This window comes from Zea mays, chromosome 1, assembly GCF_902167145.1.
Source record: "Zea mays cultivar B73 chromosome 1, Zm-B73-REFERENCE-NAM-5.0, whole genome shotgun sequence".
NCBI lineage: Eukaryota > Viridiplantae > Streptophyta > Magnoliopsida > Poales > Poaceae > Zea > Zea mays.
Window position 1 is genome coordinate 156,085,072 of NC_050096.1, and position 20,570 is coordinate 156,105,641.

Genomic DNA, 20,570 nt, shown 5'->3' on the forward strand with positions numbered 1-20,570 from the left:
GTTGGGGTATTTATAGCCCCAACCACCAAAAGTGGCCGTTGGGAGGCTGTCTGCTCGATGGCGCACCGGACAGTCCGGTGCACACCGGACATGTCCGGTGCCCCCGCCACGTCATCACTGCCGTTGGATTCTGACCGTTGGAGCTTCTGACTTGTGGGCCCGCCAGGGTGTCCGGTGCACACCGGACATCTACTGTTCCTTGTCCGGTGCGCCAGTATGGGCGCGCCTGACTTCTGCGCGCGCAGAGCGCGCATTAAATGCACCGCAGGGAGCCGTTGGCGCGGAGATAGTCGTTCCTCCGGAGTTGCACCGGACAGTCCGGTGCACACCGGACATGTCCGGTGAATTATAGCGGACTAGCCGTTGGAGTTTCCCGAAGCTGGCGAGTTCCTGAGGCCGCTCCTTCTTGGCGCACCGGACACTGTCCGGTGTACACCGGACAGTCCGGTGAATTATAGCGCGAGTGCCTCTGGAAATTCCCGAAGGTGGCAAGTTTGAGTTGGAGTCCTCTGGTGCACCGGACATGTCCGGTGGTGCACCGGACACTGTCCGGTGGCACACCGGACAGTCCGGTGCGCCAGACCAGAGGTGCCTTCGGTTGGCCCTTGCTCCTTTGTTGAATCGAAAACTTGATCTTTTTATTGGCTGAGTGTGAACCTTTAGCACCTGTATAACTTATACACTAGAGCAAACTAGTTAGTCCAATTATTTGTGTTGGGCAATTCAACCACCAAAATTATATAGGAACTAGGTGTAAGCCTAATTCCCTTTCAATCTCCCCCTTTTTGGTGATTGATGCCAACACAAACCAAAGCAAATATAGAAGTGCATAATAGAGCTAGTTTGCATAATGTAAGTGTAAAGGTTGCTTGGAATTGAGCCAATATAAATACTTACAAGATATGCATGGATTGTTTCTTTCTTATATAACATTTTGGACCATGCTTGCACCACATGTTTTGTTTTTGCAAACTATTTTGTAAATCCTTTTCAAAGTTCTTTTGCAAATAGTCAAAGGTAAATGAATAAGATTTTGCAAAGCATTTTCAAGATTTGAAATTTTCTCCCCCTGTTTCAAATGCTTCTCCTTTGACTAAACAAAACTCCCCCTAAATGAGATCCTCCTCTTAGTGTTCAAGAGGGTTTTGATATATCATTTTGAAATACTACTTTCTCCCCCTTTTGAACATAATAGGAAAACCAATTGATAATATTCAACACTAAGTTTTTGAAATTGGTGGTGGGCGGTCCTTTTGCTTTGGGCTCATCACTACAAAATGACCCCCCCTTTAGCAATGCATATATGTGTTGGTACAAGCCTATATAAGCGTTGCTAGGGTCTATACCAACGCATAATTATGTGTTGCCTATACTGCCGTTGCTAGGGGCTACTGCAACGCTTGTACATACGTTGGTAAGTCATATAAATAAGCGTTGGTAAACTGCAACAGATTTTTATAAGATACAACAACACTTACATGTGTTGGTGCCGCCCAAGACCAGCTCGTTATCATAGGATGCTACAACGTTTAGTTTCGAGTTGTAGCAACATTTTTATCCGTTGCAAGCAATAAACCAATAAAATATTATAATATTTTATTTTGAGGTTAAGATTACAACTAGCTGAACACAATGCATATTTGATATTTCTGGAATCATCCACACACACATGGCAAATAAGCAAAATATATATATTTAAAATCAATAGTTGCATTACAAAAAGTTGATCCATAGTTACATATATAACTGCACACAACATGGAGACTGAGACTAAGCTGCTAATTAGAGGGTGCAGACGAGAAAAAAAGGTTGTTCAACTGTGGACATTTTTTCTAGAAATCTGACCAGAGGCAATTATCCCTAGCGCTGGCGATGACAATCCTTTGAATGGAGGGGATAGCTAGGGGCATAGCAAAGCTCCACCTCCACAGTAAGTGCCGCAACATGGGAGCGCCAGGTTTATTACAAAGAAAGTTCGAAGTACATATTCATGCATCCATAAATCTTTCGTTGCCACTGTGTTTTGCGCTGAGGATGGGCACAAGCACGTCTAAAGTTCATCAGCTCTGCAAAAGCAAAAGCAAGCAAGGAAAAAGGTAAAACAACAGTTCAATTAAAAAGAAAATATCCAACCTTCTTTCTGAGACCGTTACATGTCTAGCCCTATCTGGAGTTGACTGTCCAGTGGAGTGTCACCTGGTGCATCATAGTCATGAATTTAGACTTTAAAATACATATTCTATCAATTATGTTGTCACGAAACAAATCATATTCCTTACAAAGCATGCATCTCATAGAATGCAAGAAAACAAAGACTAGTAAAAAATACAGATGAGTACACCACCTAACTTTTTAAATTATATTTTCTATTAAGTGTCAAAATTTCTATCAAATCACTTGGTGAACCCTTAGAAGATACTCGTGTTGTCAATAAGTTTCTAAGAGTTGTGCCACCCTAGTTCAATCAAGTTGCTGTCTCAATCGAGATGTTCTGTGATGTCAAGACAGTTTCAGTTGAAGACCTAGTTGGAAGGCTTCGGGCAGCTGCATATCGGTTTGAAGACAAACTGGAGCAAGTCACAGACAAAGCAGGAAGACTGCTACTAGCTGAAGAGGAATGGTTGGAGAGACACAAGCAAAGGTTTTAGTCCAATTCACACAAGAACAGTAATAGTGGAGGGACAAACCAGTGACGGGCAAAGGTTTCTAACAAATCTGAAGGTGCTAGCTCCAGTACTCCTCACAAGGTCAAATTGACATCACAAGGAACACCTAGAAGAAAAGGGAGATGCAGAAACTGTGGCATCTATGGTCATTGGGCAGAAGACAGTAAAAGACCAAAAAGAGATAAGCAGGATCACAAACAGCAGGAGGCAAATGTTGCAGTTGGAGATGTGGAGAATGCAGCACTACTCTTCGCTGAGGTGCAAGACTCATTAGGTGGAACTTCTCAGGAAATACTCCTGTCTGAAAAAAAAGTAGTGACTGCAGTCTGTTCAGATGAAGTCTGGGTATTAGAAACTGGAGCTAGTAACCACATGACACTTCTCAACTTGATGACACTGTCAGTGGGTCAGTGAAGTTTGGTGATGGGTCTACTGTCAAAATCTGTGGACTAGGTTCGGTGGTGATGAAAACCAGACAAGGTGACCACAAGGTACTCACTAGTGTGTACTACATTCCACAATTTAAAAGCAACATAATTAGTCTTGGACAACTAGAGGAAGCAGGCTGTGACATCAGACTATTTGCTGGTAGACTGAAAGTATTTGATCCAGAGTATAACCTGTTGGTCAGTGCACCTCGCACTGGGAACAGACTGTACACAGTACAGTTGAGTGTGATACCTCCAGTTTGTTTGCTATCAAAGCTAGATGATGCAGCTTGGCTATGGCATTCAAGATTTGGTCACACAATCCCCCCTACTATGGTTTTATTAGTGTCATATCAGTGAGGGCTTCCCAAATGAATGGAGCTGCCAAAATTTATATATGTACATCTAACACACTGATGTCTCCTAACCTATTAGCTCAAACTTGATGTCTCTATTCATGGGAGATATAGAGTATTTATGGGGCCAATTAAATACCTTAGCAATCCCGGCGCTATTATTCATCCCATGTTATCAGTTAACCTTTTCAATCTACAAAAGGAATGAATTAGAATACTTTAACCAAATGCAATAATGAGGAGAATAATGTCTTGTTAAGTGAAGTGATGAACTTACACAACTTGAAGGCCATGCAATTGGATTATTGCCTACTTGTCCAAGAACCTTGAAGTTGTTATATGGCCTTATTAGTGGTTCATCGCGCACAGATACCAGACTAACACGCACCATCCAAAATTCTTTGCCTAAAGCAACATCTCCAACTTTGGTTTTGGGGTCCTGGCTAAGTACTCTGCCTAAGGCAACCTTCCTGTTTGGATATCTTGTGCTCTTTAAGAAAATATCTGTGGAAACCTACAAGTGAATTTTGGATGTTAGTGGTTAGCAAGTAGCTATAAATATGCAGGATGCATAAGAATTTTTACTAATAAATAGTTACTTGATGGTTCTTAATTGGTGCATAATTAGAGGATTTCCGAGACGTGTAGAGTACACTGAGTTTCAAAAGGACCACATTGATCACCTTGGCTGCATTAGTACTGTTGTTTTTACCTTTATTGATGCAGAAACTCTACTAGCATGGAGTGCTTCACGTCGTGACTGTGGTGGCTTGCTCTGCATTTAAAGAACACACATCAGTGAACTACTATGGAACGTAGTATAGGAAATCTGATGCTTGCTGCTACTTTCAGCATGTATACACTATCATATAAACTAGATTTCTAACATGGACAAAAATATGATTGCTTCAGTATGGCCTTAGGGTGGAGTAAATCTATGATTGCAGTTCCTCGTACTCATAATGTACTAACCTTATCCTGAATTTTAGAACATTTGTAGTGTGAGTGCTGTTCCTCGTACTCATCATCTTCGTTTTCATCCTCCTGTAGAGTTATTGGATAAATGACAGCTTGAAAATTTTAAAACTAGGATGGAATTCATGGTAATGCATTCATACCATTGTGTTATTCCGTTCACCAAACATACTAGAATCTTCACTACGAAGTTGACAATAAATTCGCTGTTATAGGGAAATATATATATATATAAGATTCAGATATATGTGCAAAAAATCAGTAAACTTATATATTTTCATAGAGATACATACTTGTCGTTTCATAGCAGGACGAACATCTGTTGGTGGCGATAAAGGAGCATCTAGATAGCCCTGTAATAGCATAAAAACATTAGGACATAAAAAATCTTATGTCCTAAACCCTAAATATTGAAGATTTCAATAGAAGTGACACTCTGCAAAAGAGTAAATATGTTTATCTGTGCCTATGCAGTTAGATGGTATGAACTGTATTTGCTAGAGGTCCAATGCTGTTAATATGTTTATCTGTGCTGGTAAATGTGACTAGGACCCATCATCTATTATGTGCGGCACTAAGTTCATGAGTAGACCTATACCATCGTAGTGTGTGTTGCTGGCATTGGAATTGTTTTAGACAATTCAGACTAGTTCTTGTCACAGCAGACACATATACTGGATCCTTTAGAGCTAGTGTGATTAACCCTGCCAAGGTGACCAGGTGTGCGCTCCAGAATGCGGCCTCTGTAGCTGGAATGGTCCTAACCACACAAGCCATTGTTGTTGAGAAGCCAAAGCCGAAGCCTCAAGTGGCAGAGCCACCGGAGGGAGCCCTTACCATTTAAAACTTAACGTTATTGAGGCTGCTGTCCAGACGGTGCAGATCAGTTGAGAGGGTAGAACTTTGGTTTGAGAATTTTGGTTCAGATCCACTAGGAGTTGTAGAGTAGGATTGCTATTTTGCAGACGAAGAGTAATTTTACTATGGTATGAACTTATCTGAATCAAAGACATTTGCATCACCATTTTTTTTAAAATAAGCTCATGGCGATGCTGGATTGTACGAGCAAGTACAATAGTAAACTTATATATTTTCATAGAGATAGAGATACATACTTGTCGTTTCATAGCAGGACGAACATCTGTTGGTGGCGATAAAGGAGCATCTGGATAGCCCTGTAATAGCATAAAAACATTAGGACATAAAAATGCTAAGTCCATGCAATCCTTAGTGAGTTAGAAATAAGGTTATTCGGATTTACATGTTGCCTTTTATGTCGCTCCACGGTATGTTGCAAATCTAGTATAGTATCATCTTGCTTCTGGACATGCTTTTGAAGTTTTTCCAATTCAAGTCTAAGTGATACTACATCTTCACTGGATGTTTCATCCAAAGTGGTTACATTTAGATGCTTCATACGGCTTGATGTCGAGGCATGAAAAACTTGTTTTGGATTTGGAACAAGGCCCAGACCATGGATATGGCCAGGCTTTTCCTTTCCTAATATTCTGTTTAGTGCATCTCCTTCCCATGCATCCTTTCCATTACTAGAGTCCGCTAAATCAGGTTGTTGTGCTAAAAGTTCCTTCAATTCACCCTTGCAAGAGAATAACAATACTCAATAAACACCATGGAAGAACAATTGGATTTGAAAAAAAGTAAATGAAACATTTTTTTTGCAATTACTGTACCACATGTGCATTTCTGTTATTGCCGATGTTAGACTTGTGTGTATGGATATACAAAACAGCCCTATGAGGGTATTTCTTTTCAGGATCTTGTTCCCTCTGTAAACATGTTAATAAAAATATAACTAAGGTAATGTAATTAACATGGATTTTTGGCATTTGTAAAGAACATGCTGTGAATTATAATTGCAAAAATAATACCAATTCTTCTCTATTCCGAGCAAAGCTTTTTGTTCCAGATGTATGCATTGACTTTCTTCTTGTACAATTTATCCTATTGGCCTCACTTAAATCCTACGAAACAAAGAGTATATAGGAACAAAAGTAAATTAGATGGTTCATTAGATAAATAACAAAATGATTATCATGACTATAGTAATGTACCTGTGCTTTAGGGGTCATCCAATTATTGACAAGCGCAACCCACTGATCAGCTAATACACCATCAGGAGCATTACTATTATTAGCATCCTGACTCTTATGTGGGTCAAAATAAATGGATTTCAAATTGGACTTGTGTTGCCTCCATCTCTCTCCAATTGTTCGCAGCACCCATGTTTCCATGCGGGCAGGGTAAAGAAATCTCTTCTGCATAACAATTGGAAACGAATTGTGAAAGTGTACTGTTACTACATGGCAACTGAAAAAATGTGAAAGTTTACCTTTACTTGATTAAGAATGGCCTCCTTATTGATTTGTTTATGGTTCCTATCTTTCTTTCCTATAAGTAGTCTCCAATCCTTGAAGCTTAAGCTACACAAGGAGCCATTCCTAGCAACCATGCCAAGGAATTTTGCAAGGACTCCTGCCTCTTCTCCGATAGGCTGATTCAGCTCATTACAGTTAACTACAACCCTATGGCCTCTTGGAATGTTCCAAACATTAATAAGTTTTGTCTTCCCACGCCTTTTAACCTCTTTAACCTCATCAGCGCCATCAAGTTGGTCCTCTCCATTTATGTTATTTGACATAGTTATGTCTCCAAAAAAACAATTTTCAGTAGTGAGAATGACATATGCAAGTATCCATAAAGACAAGGTGCGGTATTACAAGTAATGTGTGCATACCTTGGGACTCATTATCGCTTCTGCTATCTAAATGGTCTTCTTTATTACTTATGTTTTGTTCAGATGATGCAGCATTTGTTTGGGGACTTTTCTCTCCAATATGGTCCTCAGACAAGTACTCATCATGGCTACGAGTAATGCGTTGTTTCCCACCCCGTGCCATTACCAGTTACCACTGCACAATGACCTAAATTAAAAACAAGTAGGGAAGGAAAATACTAACAGTCCATATGTATTTGCAGACCAATCAATGACAATAATTTGGTGTTGACAGGAAAATAATAAGTAGGGAAGGAAAATACTAACAGCACCTGTTGGCTGATGATGATGATTTGTAGGCAGAGGCTGACCTCCGTCTCCAGCTCGACTTGGCAGATATCCGACCTCCGGCTCAGCGTGCGCCAAGAGCGGAGGACGAAGGCCACGAAAGTAGGCCGTGTACGTGTCGGTGGTGGCCAAGGGCAGGGCCGTGGCGCCGGTGGACGAGGCAGTGGTGGTGGCCGTGGAGGCGGCGATGGCGGTGGGAGGCAAGGGCGCGGTTGGAGGCAAGGTCGGGGTGGTGAAGCAGAGAGGGGTCACGACCTAGACGAGCGACTACGGCGCGGATGGAGCCCCCTGGACGATGGATGGAGAGCCCTCTGTTGTGCCCCTCGCGGATGAAGGAAAAGTGGTGGGGAGGTCTGCAGCAGATGAAAGAAGTTTGCTATGTCTGTGGAGAGTGGGCCCACTACGAAAATAACTGGAGGGATCCAAAACAACGGAGGGAAATATAGTATGTCAGTAAAATAAATTGGAGGGAAATAAAATAATGGGAGGGAAACAGAAAATAATACCTTAATTATTTAATTAATTCAATATGGTTTTCAAATATTTTGCTAAAAACTGATTGTGTAATTCAAAATACTTGTATTGTTAAATTTTAACCATAATACAGGGAAGATTTGTTACACATATATAATATTAATGTACATTTCAATTGATACCGTCGCGCAATAAATTGATGAAACACTTGAAGCAGATCAAGCAGGGTCGTTCCTGGCTTTTCAGGGGCCCAGTGCGAAATTCGATATAGAAGCCTCATCCAACAACTTTTTTTCGATATATAGAATCACCAAGCCATTTAACCTCTCTTGAGTTATTGTTGACCATAAATAGTTCATAAAAATTTTAATTTTTATAAGATTCTCTCTACCGAAGCAACCATCACATGTATAGTTTATAATAGTCTCTCTATATCAAAATAAAATTTGTTTTGCTTCTTTAGTGGATTTATCATCGCTGTCACAACCCAACCAAGTCATCGCTGTCACAATAACCAATCCAGAACATAAACTTTAAAAAACAGGAGTTGAGCGGAAGTGACTGGGCCGAAACCGACCCGCTCGCCCCACGAACACATGCGAAAACTGACATCAGCTAACCGAATAAAGGTCCTATGTAATATTTGATTGTTTCACTGACATTAGCACTGAGATCCCTGTCTTTTTGCTTATTCAGAAACTCAAGTCCACGATAGTAACTCCGGCGACCCTAAGCCGGGCACGAGGTTGCGCGCTCACGACAAGCCCACGCAGGTTATCTCCGGCAAGGATTTGCATTCTTAAACGTCACCCGAGCCCGACCCGACCTAACCCGTAAGTGAATCGGATTCAAATAGTCTAGACTTCCCAGATCACGGCGACGACGGACATTGGGATCCTGGTAGAGTAACCGGAAGAGTTTGAATACGGTAGCGTGCAAATCAGAAATACAGAAAGCCTCACCGGCGTACAAAAGTCATGGTGCTCACCTAAACTTGTCTGGAGAAACCGTGAGCAACTCGGTCGATGATGGGGTGGTCCACAATGGTGTTTTGTGACGACGGACAAGTGTTCTAAACAAACCTTACTGGTAAGGACCAAACAACCGGTTCAGTGAGCTTCACATGTATGTATAGATACTAGAACAAACCTTACTGGTAAGGACCAAACAACCGGTAAGGACCAAACAACTAGGACGGCGTAAGGTGGCAGGGTGCTTGGCGACATCTAGATTCGGTGGTCGTGTGTGCTAGTACCATCGGCTGCTGGGTGCGGCTCTGGCACGTGCCTGTGTGACGCATATGGTATGGAGGACGACGACGACGGTAGCTCTTGGCTTGACGTTGGTGCTGGGGGCTTCTTGGGCGAGAGCCTCGGCGACGGCGACGCCCTTGGGCACCGCTTCCCCTGTTGGGGGCGTCGTATTCCCCAACATTTTCTTCCTTGGGCAGAAACTCACTTCACAAGGCACACCTAGGAGAAAAGGGAGATGCAGAAATTGTGGGATATATGGTCATTGGCCTCAAGACTGTAAGCGTCCTAAGAGGGAGAAAGGCAAGGAACAAAAACAACCAGAGGCAAATCTTGCAGTTGCTGGTGGTGGTGTTGAAACTGGGGCACTTCTGTTTGCTGAAGTACAAGGCACAGTGCATGGAGCACCACAGTTTGTTCATTTGTCTGAAGAAAATGTGATCTCGATGATATGTCCTGAAGGCGTGTGGGTACTTGATACTGTTGCCAGTAATCACATTACAGGTACAAAGTCTGCACTCTCACACCTTGATGAATCTGTGAGTGGATCAGTCAGATTTGGGGATGGCTCAACTGTTAAAATATGTGGTTTGGGAGCTCTAGTTGTTCAGGGAAAGCAAAATCAGCACAAAGTCTTCACAAGTGTTTATTACATCCCACAACTGAAGAGTAATATAATAAGTCTTGGTCATATTGAAGAGGGTGGATGTGATATTAGACTGTTTAATGGGAGGTTGAGTGTACTAGATCCTGAAAATAACCTGCTAATCAGTGCACCTCGCACTGGTAACAGGCTGTACACTCTGAAACTAGATGCTGATTCAGATCTCAAAAGGGACTAGAATTGTTTCATGCAGATTTGTGTGGGCAGATCAGACCAAAGACAGTTGGTGGAAAATCCTATTTCCTGCTTGTAGTAGATGATTACAGCAGGTATATGTGGGTAGATCTGTTGAACACAAAGGATCAGGCATTGGCATCACTACAGAAGATAAAACAAAGAGCTGAAATTGGGAGGTATTCTGGGGAGAAGCAGTAACAACTGAAGTGGGGTGGAATTGGGACAGTGATGAAAATGTTCAGCAAGCTGACAGAATCTGGTCCTTGTGAATTCCAATTTCAGTACACTGTGCCTGGTCAGGTGTTGCAGCAGCCAGGTGTTTCAGGTGGAAGTGTTGAAGATTCAGGGGGTGCACAAAATTGTCCACCCTCACCTCACACACCAGTGACACCACAAATAACAGTAACACCATAAGTGTCATAGGGGGGATTACAGGGGTCAAGTTCCAGTGCAGCTACTAACAACAGTCCTCAGACCCCGAGCACTCAAAGTTCACAACATCCACCATTGAAATACATAGCTGGGACACTTGATTTTGGTGTAAAATTCAGAAAAGGAGGAACAACAGATTACTCATTAGTTGGCAGTCTACCTTAAGGATTGATAATTCATGTTTTAGCTGAAAAATATGTATGCTGAATCTGCACAAGTTCATCTTGTGCTAGTACAAGTAGCTGAAACATCTATCTGTACAGCCATTTTGCTCATCAAAGTTGCAGACTTGCAGATCCAAATAATATTGTGGAGTCTAATTACAAAACATATATATGTCAAAACCAGACAAAATGTAATGGCACACATCTAATTAACCCTAGAAGAAAAGGTTTAGCCCAAAAGTGGAATTTAAAATCTAGCCATATTTTTCCAAAAATCAAAATACCAAAGTTGTAGAGTGTTTCAAATTTAACAACTTTCATGTGTGAAGATTTTCAAGTTTTTGATAGACATTTGGAGTAATTTGCAGATTTCAGATTTGGTACAGTTTTGGTGCAGCTGAAAATAGTTTGGTTTGCTTGTTTTTGGGCCCCTGTAACTTTTGATCTGTGGGCTTTTGGCAAAAGGTTATTATATAAAACTTGAAGAGTAACTATAGGAGAAGAAATTTTATTAAGTATGGTAGACCTAAAACCATATGCAACTGAGTGAAAAAGTGGTCCAAAGTGGGGTTGGTCGGTTTCAAAAATTTCAGACTTGGTGCAGTTTACTAAAACTGAATTTGGTTCAGATAGCTGAATCTGAATTTTTGTATTTTTACCACACTTTGAAGCACTATAACTCTTGGGCCCCTGTAACTTATACCCTGCTCACTTGTGTTAAAAGGCTTGGAGTAGTGAGGTTCAGTGCGCTTCACATGTAAGTATAGATACTAGAACACTTCATACAAACCGTGAAATCGCACCATGTTATCCTTACCACGAGAAGGTACGTAAAAGATGTGGAAGGGTGGTCACCACTGCCAGCTCCAGCTCGGTATTCTGGCCATCCCGGTGCAATAGAGGGCTAAACAGGGTTTGAGAGATTACCCAAAGATGTTCACTATATGCATGGTTCTCCAAGTTGTCAGCTGCATCTTCAGTAAAAAAAGGCTGCACCAGATTCAGCCTCCCTTTTCTCCTATTTCTCCATAAGAACAGAGCTACCCTCCCACATCAAACTTATTCACTGAACATTGATCTTACAATTTGTTGTAAACTTCCAGAGTCAATACCTTACAGGTTTCGAGTTATGGAGCCCCAAAGTGAGGCATATCACACAGAAACCATAATTTCAGTTTACTGAACTGAACCCATAATTGCAGACTGTCAAGGCAAATTTGAGGGTATTTAACTACTTATTTTACATGGTACCAAGTTAATCATTGTTAAGTAAACTTGTACACCAATATGTACTCTTCAGCTTTTATATAAAGGTCCCAGTTCCAAACTGTCCAGAACAGCCACCATATAATTCCAAACTGTCCAGAACAGTCTGAAATTCTGGGTTCAGTTTTCAGTAGACTGAAACTATGGTCCCTGTGTGATGTGCCTCACTTTGGGGCTCTATAACTCGCAATTTATGTGGTATGGACTCTGGAAGTTTACAACAAAGTGAAAGACTAATGTCCAGTAAACAGGTTTGATGTGGGAGGGTAACTTTGTTTGTGTGGAGAAATTTGAGAAATAGAGGAATGGATTTTCTTCTGCAGTAAACTGAAGAAGTTCAGGGCAGTTAAGTGCAGACTGCAAAACACCAGAAATATTTTCTCTTCACTAGTTTTTCTAGGGAGTTCTGTTGTGTAATATGCTAAAGAAGATATGTGTTAGCTCAAAATTAGCCCAAAAGTGGAATTTAAAATCTAGCCATATTTTTCCAAAAATCAAAATACCAAAGTTGTAGAGTGTTTCAAATTAAACAACTTTCATGTGTGAAGATTTTCAAGTTTTTGAGAGACATTTGGCAATGTGAAAGGCCATACAAAGGTGAGTAAGTCTCTTGAAGTGATTATGTCTTGGGGTTGAACCGAAGTTGGAGAAATAAGCCCCAAAATGTCCACTGTCAGGTGTCGTTTCTGTTAACTGAAACCAGTTTTCAGTGAGCTCACCATTTTTTGGACCTGATAACTCTTGATCCTTGCACCCTTGGTTTTGGGCAAGTGAGTCAAGTTGATAGTGCTATGGTCGGAGGACATGTTTGTCTAACTGTATTGACTTGGTGCCATTGAAATTGTGGAGCCAGATGAGGGATAAAATTATGGGTTCAGTCGAGCTAATGTGGCTGGGGTTCAGAAAACAGAAAAATATGTGTAAAAAAAAATCCCTGACCACAACTCCCTCCAGGTGATTCTAGACCGGTTGTAGATAAGAACAACTTGTACTCAAAGAAATGGGGGTAACGTGGGAGGCATTTTACTGCATAGAAACTGAATTTTTTTTCAGTTTAGCCTCATCTCAATTGGTGACTCTGCTACCTATCGGATGTCTTCCTGGCCAACATCTCATTTATGTACAAGGTGTTCAGCATAGAGTTCACATTAATCACCATCGACACAAATAATAATTAGCAAACTGGTAGCCCAACTGTAACAGTCAGCAAACACAACATTGAAAAGGAAGCACCCCAAAACTAACAGTCAGCACTAAGCTACGCGGTAGTTCAATGCCCTACAATTTGTCCTCATATTTGTACAAGAGATCTCCACACCATCTGTCTATACTCCTAGTTCTCGCTGTTGATGAGTCTTGTCGTCTTGGTGCTTCGACAAGGAGCTTTGTCCAAGCTGCCACCAGCGCCGATGGTCGAAGCGGTCAAGCAATGCTTCTTTCTAGGCTTGTATTTGCTAGGGAGATCTGCACAACAACAGGTTCTTTGAGCTACATTCCTTGAGCTACAAAAAGAGAAAAACAGCACATATAAGCATGCAGGCCTCTCACGAATGAAAAAAAATTCAGTTGTTCTTTCATATTGATTTCAGACATAAACTGAATCCAGAACAGAAGACAACTTCTTTCAGCTTGACAAAAACAAAATTCTGATTTGCTATGCAGTTCAGATATATGGAAAATAGTGAAATCTAAGGAAGTACTAGTACAAATAGTTAAAGTCTTGATGACAGTCTACCTGTTCAGCTAGTTTGTTCTTGTGAACCTTTGCCTTGTCGAGGACCTTGACAGGCACATGATCCCTGGTGTCCATGTTGATTTCCATCGAAAAAACTAAAACATAACTCTACTGCAATTGCTTCCAACAATTTGCATTCACTACAGACAAAATTTTGATACTTAAATGCTTCTATTAGATGTGTATTCAGCATTGGTTTATTCAGCATTGGTCAATTAATATGTAGATCAAGAAACCTAAATTTCTGCACTGCATAATTACCTGAATTTAAAATAAGCAAGGAAGACAAACACTAATAGATGTGTATTTGCAGACCACCCAAATGGTTCAGATTATAAGAAAGAGAAACTTTGTGTACCTGATGGAGTATTCTTATTTAGCACTCATCTTCTATATCACTACCAATGTCATGGTCTTTAGCAGTTCCATCTACCGTATAGCCTTCCATATCACTTCTAGTCCATGAATGGTTGTCGTGTGCATTCTTAAACAGGTCCCCAAGCTTGCTGACATGAAAAGGTTCAGATTGTACATCATTCCAATCTTCTCCCATGTCATATACATCTCTGGGCTTCATCTTCAAGACAACTGACCACCCAGGGTTCGTCCGATCTTCCAAGTAGAACACTTGGTCAACTTGATTGGCAAACACAAATGGTTCATGCTCAATTCTATCACCTCTGTGAATTTGATGTGAGAAATTCACAAGGGATAAGCCAAACTTATCCTTTTTAACTCCCTTTCCTCGAGTGACATCAACCCATTCACATTTAAACAGTACCACTGAAAATCTTCCATAATAATCAATCTCTATGATATCAAAAATCCTGCCATAATACAAAATATCTCCAAGTATAGGCTTATTATCACCAGCTGAAGAATAGCTAGAGGTCTTTGCAGTGACAACAACTCCACTATTTTGTGTCGCCTTATCATACCTTTTGGCCCTAAATCTGAACCCACGTATGTTATATGCTCTATGTCTTCTTGCAAACTCCAATGGACCTCGTGCCAACCATCTAATGTCTTCGTTAATGCTGTCGGGTCCATTTGTTTCTTCTAAATGCAAGATCTGTAGACACACAAAAAGAGTGTATATTTATACATGTAAGAAAACCCAAATTCCATGCAATATAAATATCAGATTAGGCTACTTACATGTTGTCTAAACCATTCTAGAAATTCTTTATTCTGTATCTGCTCAATATCTTTAGGAGTTAGGCGACGGTCGCGTCTCTTTCGTTTCAGATTAGAAGCATGTTCCCTATACCATGATTACCATATAATTATATAATTCATAATCTATATGCATAGTTCATTAGTTAACCAAAACACTTACTTTAGATATGGATTAACAACATCACAATTGTACAACACATATCTATGTGCTTGCAATTTCTCTAGATGACTTAATTCAAAATTGGCTGGTTTTCCCAATGATTTCCCTACTGAAGGGAATAAAGATGAATCTTGTCCAACCATCTTCGATTGGGTATGGTCCAAACTATCATCGTTCCGTGATGGTTTATTATGCTTGGTAGCGAAACCTTCTATGTACCTAGAACAAAACACCATACACTCATCTGCCAAGAATGAATTTGCTATTGAAGCTTCTGGATATGCTTTGTTCCGAACATATGATTTCAATTTTCCTAGGTACCTACAACCAATGCAAGACAAGTGAATTATTCAACCCCACAATAAATTCTTATAACATGATTCATGTAATAGTTAGAAGATGTACCTCTCAATAAAATACATCCATCTATAGTTAACTGGTCCACCAAGCTTACATTCAGTTGCTAGATGGACTACTAAATGAACCATAACCGTGAAAAACCCTGGTGGAAAGATCATCTCCATTTTGCATAGAGTAATGCCAATTGATTTTTCCATATGGTCCAACTCGTTAACATGAAGCACTTTAGAACATATCCCTCGAAAATAAGCAGACAACTCAAATATTACAGCTGTGATATCATCTGGAAGAAGACCCCTCAAACCAATAGGCATGAGCTGCTGCATCAGGACATGACAGTCATGTGTTTTAAGGCCAACAATCTTTCCTTCAGTAACATTAACACATTTTGATATGTTTCTACAATAACCATCAGGAACTTTAACCTTTCTAAGAAAATCACAAAATGCTCGTCTCTCACTTTTAGACATAGCAAATAAAGCTGGTGGCAAGTAAAACTTTCCTGAAGGTTTTTCTTGTGGATGGAGGTCCGGTCTAATGTTCATCTCGACAAGATCTAGACGAGCTTGTAGGTTATCTTTTGTCCTTCCATCCAAATTGGATATTGTACCATAACAATTGTCAAATACATTCTTCTCTATATGCATCACATCAAGATTGTATCGAAGAATATTATCATCCCAATATGGCAATTTGAATAGACTACTAACTGACTTGTAAGTTTTTGAGTTCTTGAAATCACCAAGTGTGATGATTTCATCCAAAATTGGACGATCATAATAGGTTTTAGGTTTTGTTCGAAGCTCTATCGTTCCATCAAATGAGTCTGCATCCAAGCGATAAGAATGATCAAGATCAATATATTGGCGATTCCCCATAAAACAAGATTTACGACCATTCTTCAGCTGTTTTGTCCATACATTTTCACCACAAGGAGGGCATGCGAATTTCCCATGAACCATATGAGAAGCAAGCATTCCTAAACCAGGAAGATCACTTATGGTCATAAGCACGGCCCCTCGCATAGTAAAACTCTCATCTCTTGATGCATCATATGTGTACAAGCCGGTTAGAAATAATTCCTTTAGGTCATCCAAGAGTGGCTCAAGGAACACATGAATTCTATCTCCAGGACTTTTAGGACCAGGAATCAATAAAGAGAGCATAAGGTTGTGATCTTTCATGCAAAGCCATGGAGGAAGGTTATATACCACCAATATAACAGGCCAACAACTATGTGTAGAGCTCATCATCCCAAATGGATTAAATCCATCAGTAGCCAAACCAAAACGAATATTACGTGATTCTGATGCAAATCCTAGGAACTTTTCATCAAACCTCTTCCACACCGGTGCATCAGCAGGATGTCTTAATGCACCATCCTTAATGCGCTCCTCGTCATGCCATCTTAGAAGAGAAGCTGTTTCTCTACACATAAACATTCTTTTCAGCCTCTCTTTAATTGGAAAGTATCGTAAAACTTTGCAGGGTGTTGCTTTCTTTCTTTCCTTCTTTGTTAGTACAGACGTGGGATCCTTATCCTTCCACCTCGAAACCTTACAGATTGCACAAAAATCATCATTCTTCTTTTCCTTCCAATACAACTGGCAGTTGTTTGGGCAGACATCAATATTTTCGTATCCAAGTCCAAATTTAGAGATTATTTTCTTAGCTGCATAAAAGTTCTTTGGTAGCTCATTTCCATTAGGGATTGCCATATGCAGAACCTCAAGTAGATCACCAAAAGATTTATCAGACCATTTGTTGATGGATTTGATATTAAACAGAAGCACAAATAAAGTTAGTTGAGTGAGCTCACAGCCTATCCATAAAGGCCTTTTCGAATCTTCAAGTTGTGTATAAAACTGTTGTGCTTCAATATTGGGTCCCTGGGCCGATTCTTGACCTTCAGTCATAGGTGTGCCATCATACAGATGTCCAAGGGCATCTTGAATCAGTTGGTCGACATCAACATGCCTTTCATCAATATGTGAATTTGGTTCCGAACTACTTGTGTGTTGCACTGAATTATCACCATGAAAATTCCATTCATCATAATTCTCAAGTATCCCATTGCACACCAAATGCCCATACATCTCATCTCTTGTCTGAATAGTAGTGTGCACACATGTCTGACATGGGCAATAAATCTTGATGCCTTCAGCTTTATCTTTAAATGCAAATTCAAGGAACTTCTCTACACCAGCTATGTATGGATCAGAACCTTTAGGATAACGTAAAAGACGCTTGACCAATCCAATATCCATTCCAACACTGGGTAAAAAATGTTAATCACGATGACAATGAAATCCTCAATGTTGTCGTAGTAGCTATTACATATGACGGAACAAGGTGGGAAGTGAGAGGGAGGAACAAGCGGGTACCTTGCCAGAACGCTTCACATGGACAGAGTAGGCCTTAATGAAGTCGTAGGGGATCACGTCTTCGTTGCGTGCACCAGGTCGCGATCCTATTCCTCCTCTCCTCTCGCTGTCCACTGTATCCTTCCAAAGGTGGGGGCGTGCGCGTGGACAGCGGCCAGCGGGGGCGTCGGCGTGGGTGGTGGCGGCAGCTGCTTGGGCGTCGACCTACCTGGGGACGGCGGCCCGCGAGGGCGTGCAGGTGCTTCGGCGGCGTCCGTGGGAAGACCTAGGGGCTGCGGCCAGCGAGGACGTTGGCGTGGGTGGAGCCGTGGAGGTAGGCAGGTCGGGCATGGCCGTTTGGCGCGCAGACTGAGGGCGGACCTCGGGCGGCGGTGGGCACACGTACATCAATCAGGAGATCGGCTTGCTTGTAGAGATTTAGAGAGATTTAGCGTTTCGCAGAATTCTATAACAAAAATTGAGTGTAACAACTAAACGTACACATCAATAAGGTCCATTTGGTTAGTGAGTATTACTTTGGTGGAAGGTGAAGGTTGTGAGTTCGATTTCTCTTGAAGACATGTTTTTTGCATGTTTTTTGCAAATAATTAGAGATATGACAAATGTTTTAATAAGTGAAACACAATGACAATAAGATAAAATAAATATTTTAATAAATAAAACGATACAACGTGGACTAAAAGACTTTGTATTGTTATCAATTCCCCCCACTTTACACATTTTTTGCGCAATTTAGCATCCCCAACTACAATGCTTTAGTTAAAAATAAAAGGCACAATTGCAAAATTGCTAAAGTACCAAAATTAATCTACAGATACGGTTTGCAACGCATATAAACGTTACAAGCATTCTAGTTACTCTACGCATACGACTGCAACACATGGTAATCGTTGCTATGATCGTATTTACTCTACGCATACAATTTGCAACGCATGTTAAATGTTGCCAGTACCATTGTAATTCAACAGATATAAGTTGCAACACATAACAAGCGTTGGAACATAATCACTTCCAACGCATATAATTGTACGTTGCTAGGTATACGTTGCTATAGGGGGGTTTATTTTGTAGTGATATTTTCTCCCCCTTTGGCATGAATCGCCAAAAACGGAATCATTAGAGCCCTCGAAGTGCTATCTTCCCCTTTGGTCATAAATAAATGAGTTAAGATTATACCAAAGACGAAGTCCGTTCATTGTGCTTTGGGCTCTTACTCTCTCCCCCAAAGACGAAGTCCTTTTCTTTGATGCTCATTCTTTTCTCCCCCAAGAATAGAGAGTGACTTGGAGCGTCGGCGAGGGATGAGTTACGGAGTGGAAGCCTTTGTCTTCGCCGAAGACTCCAATTTCCTTTCAATACACCTATGACTTGGTTTGAAATAGACTTGAAAACGCATTAGTCATAGCATATGAAAGAGATATGATCAAGGGTATATAAAAGAGCTTATGTGTGCAATCTAGCAAAACAAATTTCGCGAATCAAGAATATTGAGCTCATGCCTGAGTTTGTTAAAAGATTGTTCATCAAGAGGCTTGGTAAAGATATCGGCTAATTGATCTTTAGTATTAATGTATGAAATCTCGATATCTCCCTTTTGTTGGTGATCCCTCAAAAAGTGATACCGAATGGCTATGTGCTTAGTGCGGCTATGCTCGACGGGATTGTCGGCCATCTTGATTGCACTCTCATTATCACATAGCAAAGGGACTTTGGTTAATTTGTAACCGTAGTCCCGCAGGGTTTGCCTCATCCAAAGCAATTGCGCGCAACAATGTCCTGCGGCAATGTACTCGGCTTCGGCGGTGGAAAGAGCGACCGAATTTTGCTTCTTTGAAGCCCAAGACACCAAGGATATTCCCAAGAACTGGCAAGTCCCCGATGTGCTCTTCCTATTAATTTTGCACCCCGCCCAATCGGCATCCGAATAACCAATTAAATCAAATGTGGATCCCCTAGGATACCAAAGCCCAAACTTAGGAGTATAAGCCAAATATCTCAAGATTCGTTTCACGGCCGTAAGGTGAGCTTCCTTAGGGTCGGCTTGGAATCTTGCACACATGCATACGGAAAGCATAATATCCGGTCGAGATGCACATAAATAGAGTAAAGAACCTATCATCGACCGGTATACCTTTTGATCCACGGACTTACCTCCCGTGTCGAGGTCGAGATGCCCATTGGTTCCCATGGGTGTTTTGATGGGCTTGGCATCCTTCATTCCAAACTTGTTTAGAATGTCTTGAGTGTACTTCGTTTGGCTAATGAAGGTGCCTTCTTGGAGTTGCTTCACTTGAAATCCTAAGAAATACTTCAACTCCCCCATCATAGACATCTCGAACTTTTGTGTCATGATCCTACTAAACTCTTCACATGTAGACTCGTTAGTAGACCCAAATATAATATCATCAACATAAATTTGGCATACAAACAAGTCATTTTCAAGAGTTTTAGTAAAGAGTGTAGGATCGGCCTTTCCGACTTTGAAGCCATTAGCAATAAGGAAATCTCTAAGGCATTCATACCATGCTCTTGGGGCTTGCTTGAGCCCATAAAGCGCCTTAGAGAGCTTATAGACATGGTTAGGGTACTCACTGTCTTCAAAGCCGGGAGGTTGCTCAACATAGACCTCTTCCTTGATTGGTCCATTGAGGAAGGCACTTTTCACATCCATTTGATAAAGCTTAAAGCCATGGTAAGTAGCACAGGCTAATAATATGCGAATTGATTCAAGCCTAGCTACGGGTGCATAGGTTTCACCGAAATCCAAACCTTCGACTTGGGAGTATCCCTTGGCCACAAGTCGAGCTTTGTTCCTTGT

General features: G+C 41.0%; 2 protein-coding genes across 4 annotated transcripts; both read right to left on the reverse strand.

Annotated features, from left to right (window-relative positions):
• Positions 1 to 3,573: 3,573 nt before the first annotated feature.
• LOC103644977 (uncharacterized) lies at positions 3,574 to 7,343 on the reverse strand. The gene is made up of 11 exons (XM_020542372.1): positions 7,181 to 7,343; positions 6,776 to 7,092; positions 6,498 to 6,701; positions 6,315 to 6,407; positions 5,541 to 5,600; positions 4,719 to 4,778; positions 4,569 to 4,631; positions 4,423 to 4,494; positions 4,163 to 4,225; positions 3,728 to 3,964; positions 3,574 to 3,643 (listed from the first exon to the last, which is right to left on the reverse strand). Exons 1-11 carry the CDS (start codon positions 7,341 to 7,343, stop codon positions 3,626 to 3,628), a joined length of 1,350 nt encoding a protein of 449 aa, XP_020397961.1. The 3' UTR covers positions 3,574 to 3,625.
• Positions 7,344 to 13,035: 5,692 nt separating this feature from the next.
• LOC103644976 (uncharacterized) lies at positions 13,036 to 18,024 on the reverse strand. Of its 3 annotated transcripts, XR_002266230.3 has the most exons (7): positions 17,753 to 18,024; positions 15,414 to 17,642; positions 15,009 to 15,329; positions 14,828 to 14,933; positions 14,028 to 14,741; positions 13,670 to 13,809; positions 13,036 to 13,436 (listed from the first exon to the last, which is right to left on the reverse strand). XR_002266230.3 is itself a non-coding variant. In XM_008668115.4 (6 exons), exons 2-5 carry the CDS (start codon positions 17,633 to 17,635, stop codon positions 14,046 to 14,048), a joined length of 3,345 nt encoding a protein of 1,114 aa, XP_008666337.2. In that variant the 5' UTR covers positions 17,636 to 17,642; positions 17,753 to 18,023; the 3' UTR covers positions 13,036 to 13,398; positions 14,028 to 14,045. The 3 variants fall into 3 exon arrangements, 2 of the variants coding, with proteins under 2 accessions (XP_008666337.2, XP_020402085.1); XM_008668115.4 differs by lacking the exon at positions 13,670 to 13,809 and having other exon boundaries at positions 13,036 to 13,398; positions 17,753 to 18,023; XM_020546496.3 differs by lacking the exon at positions 13,670 to 13,809 and having other exon boundaries at positions 17,753 to 18,021.
• Positions 18,025 to 20,570: the final 2,546 nt, after the last annotated feature.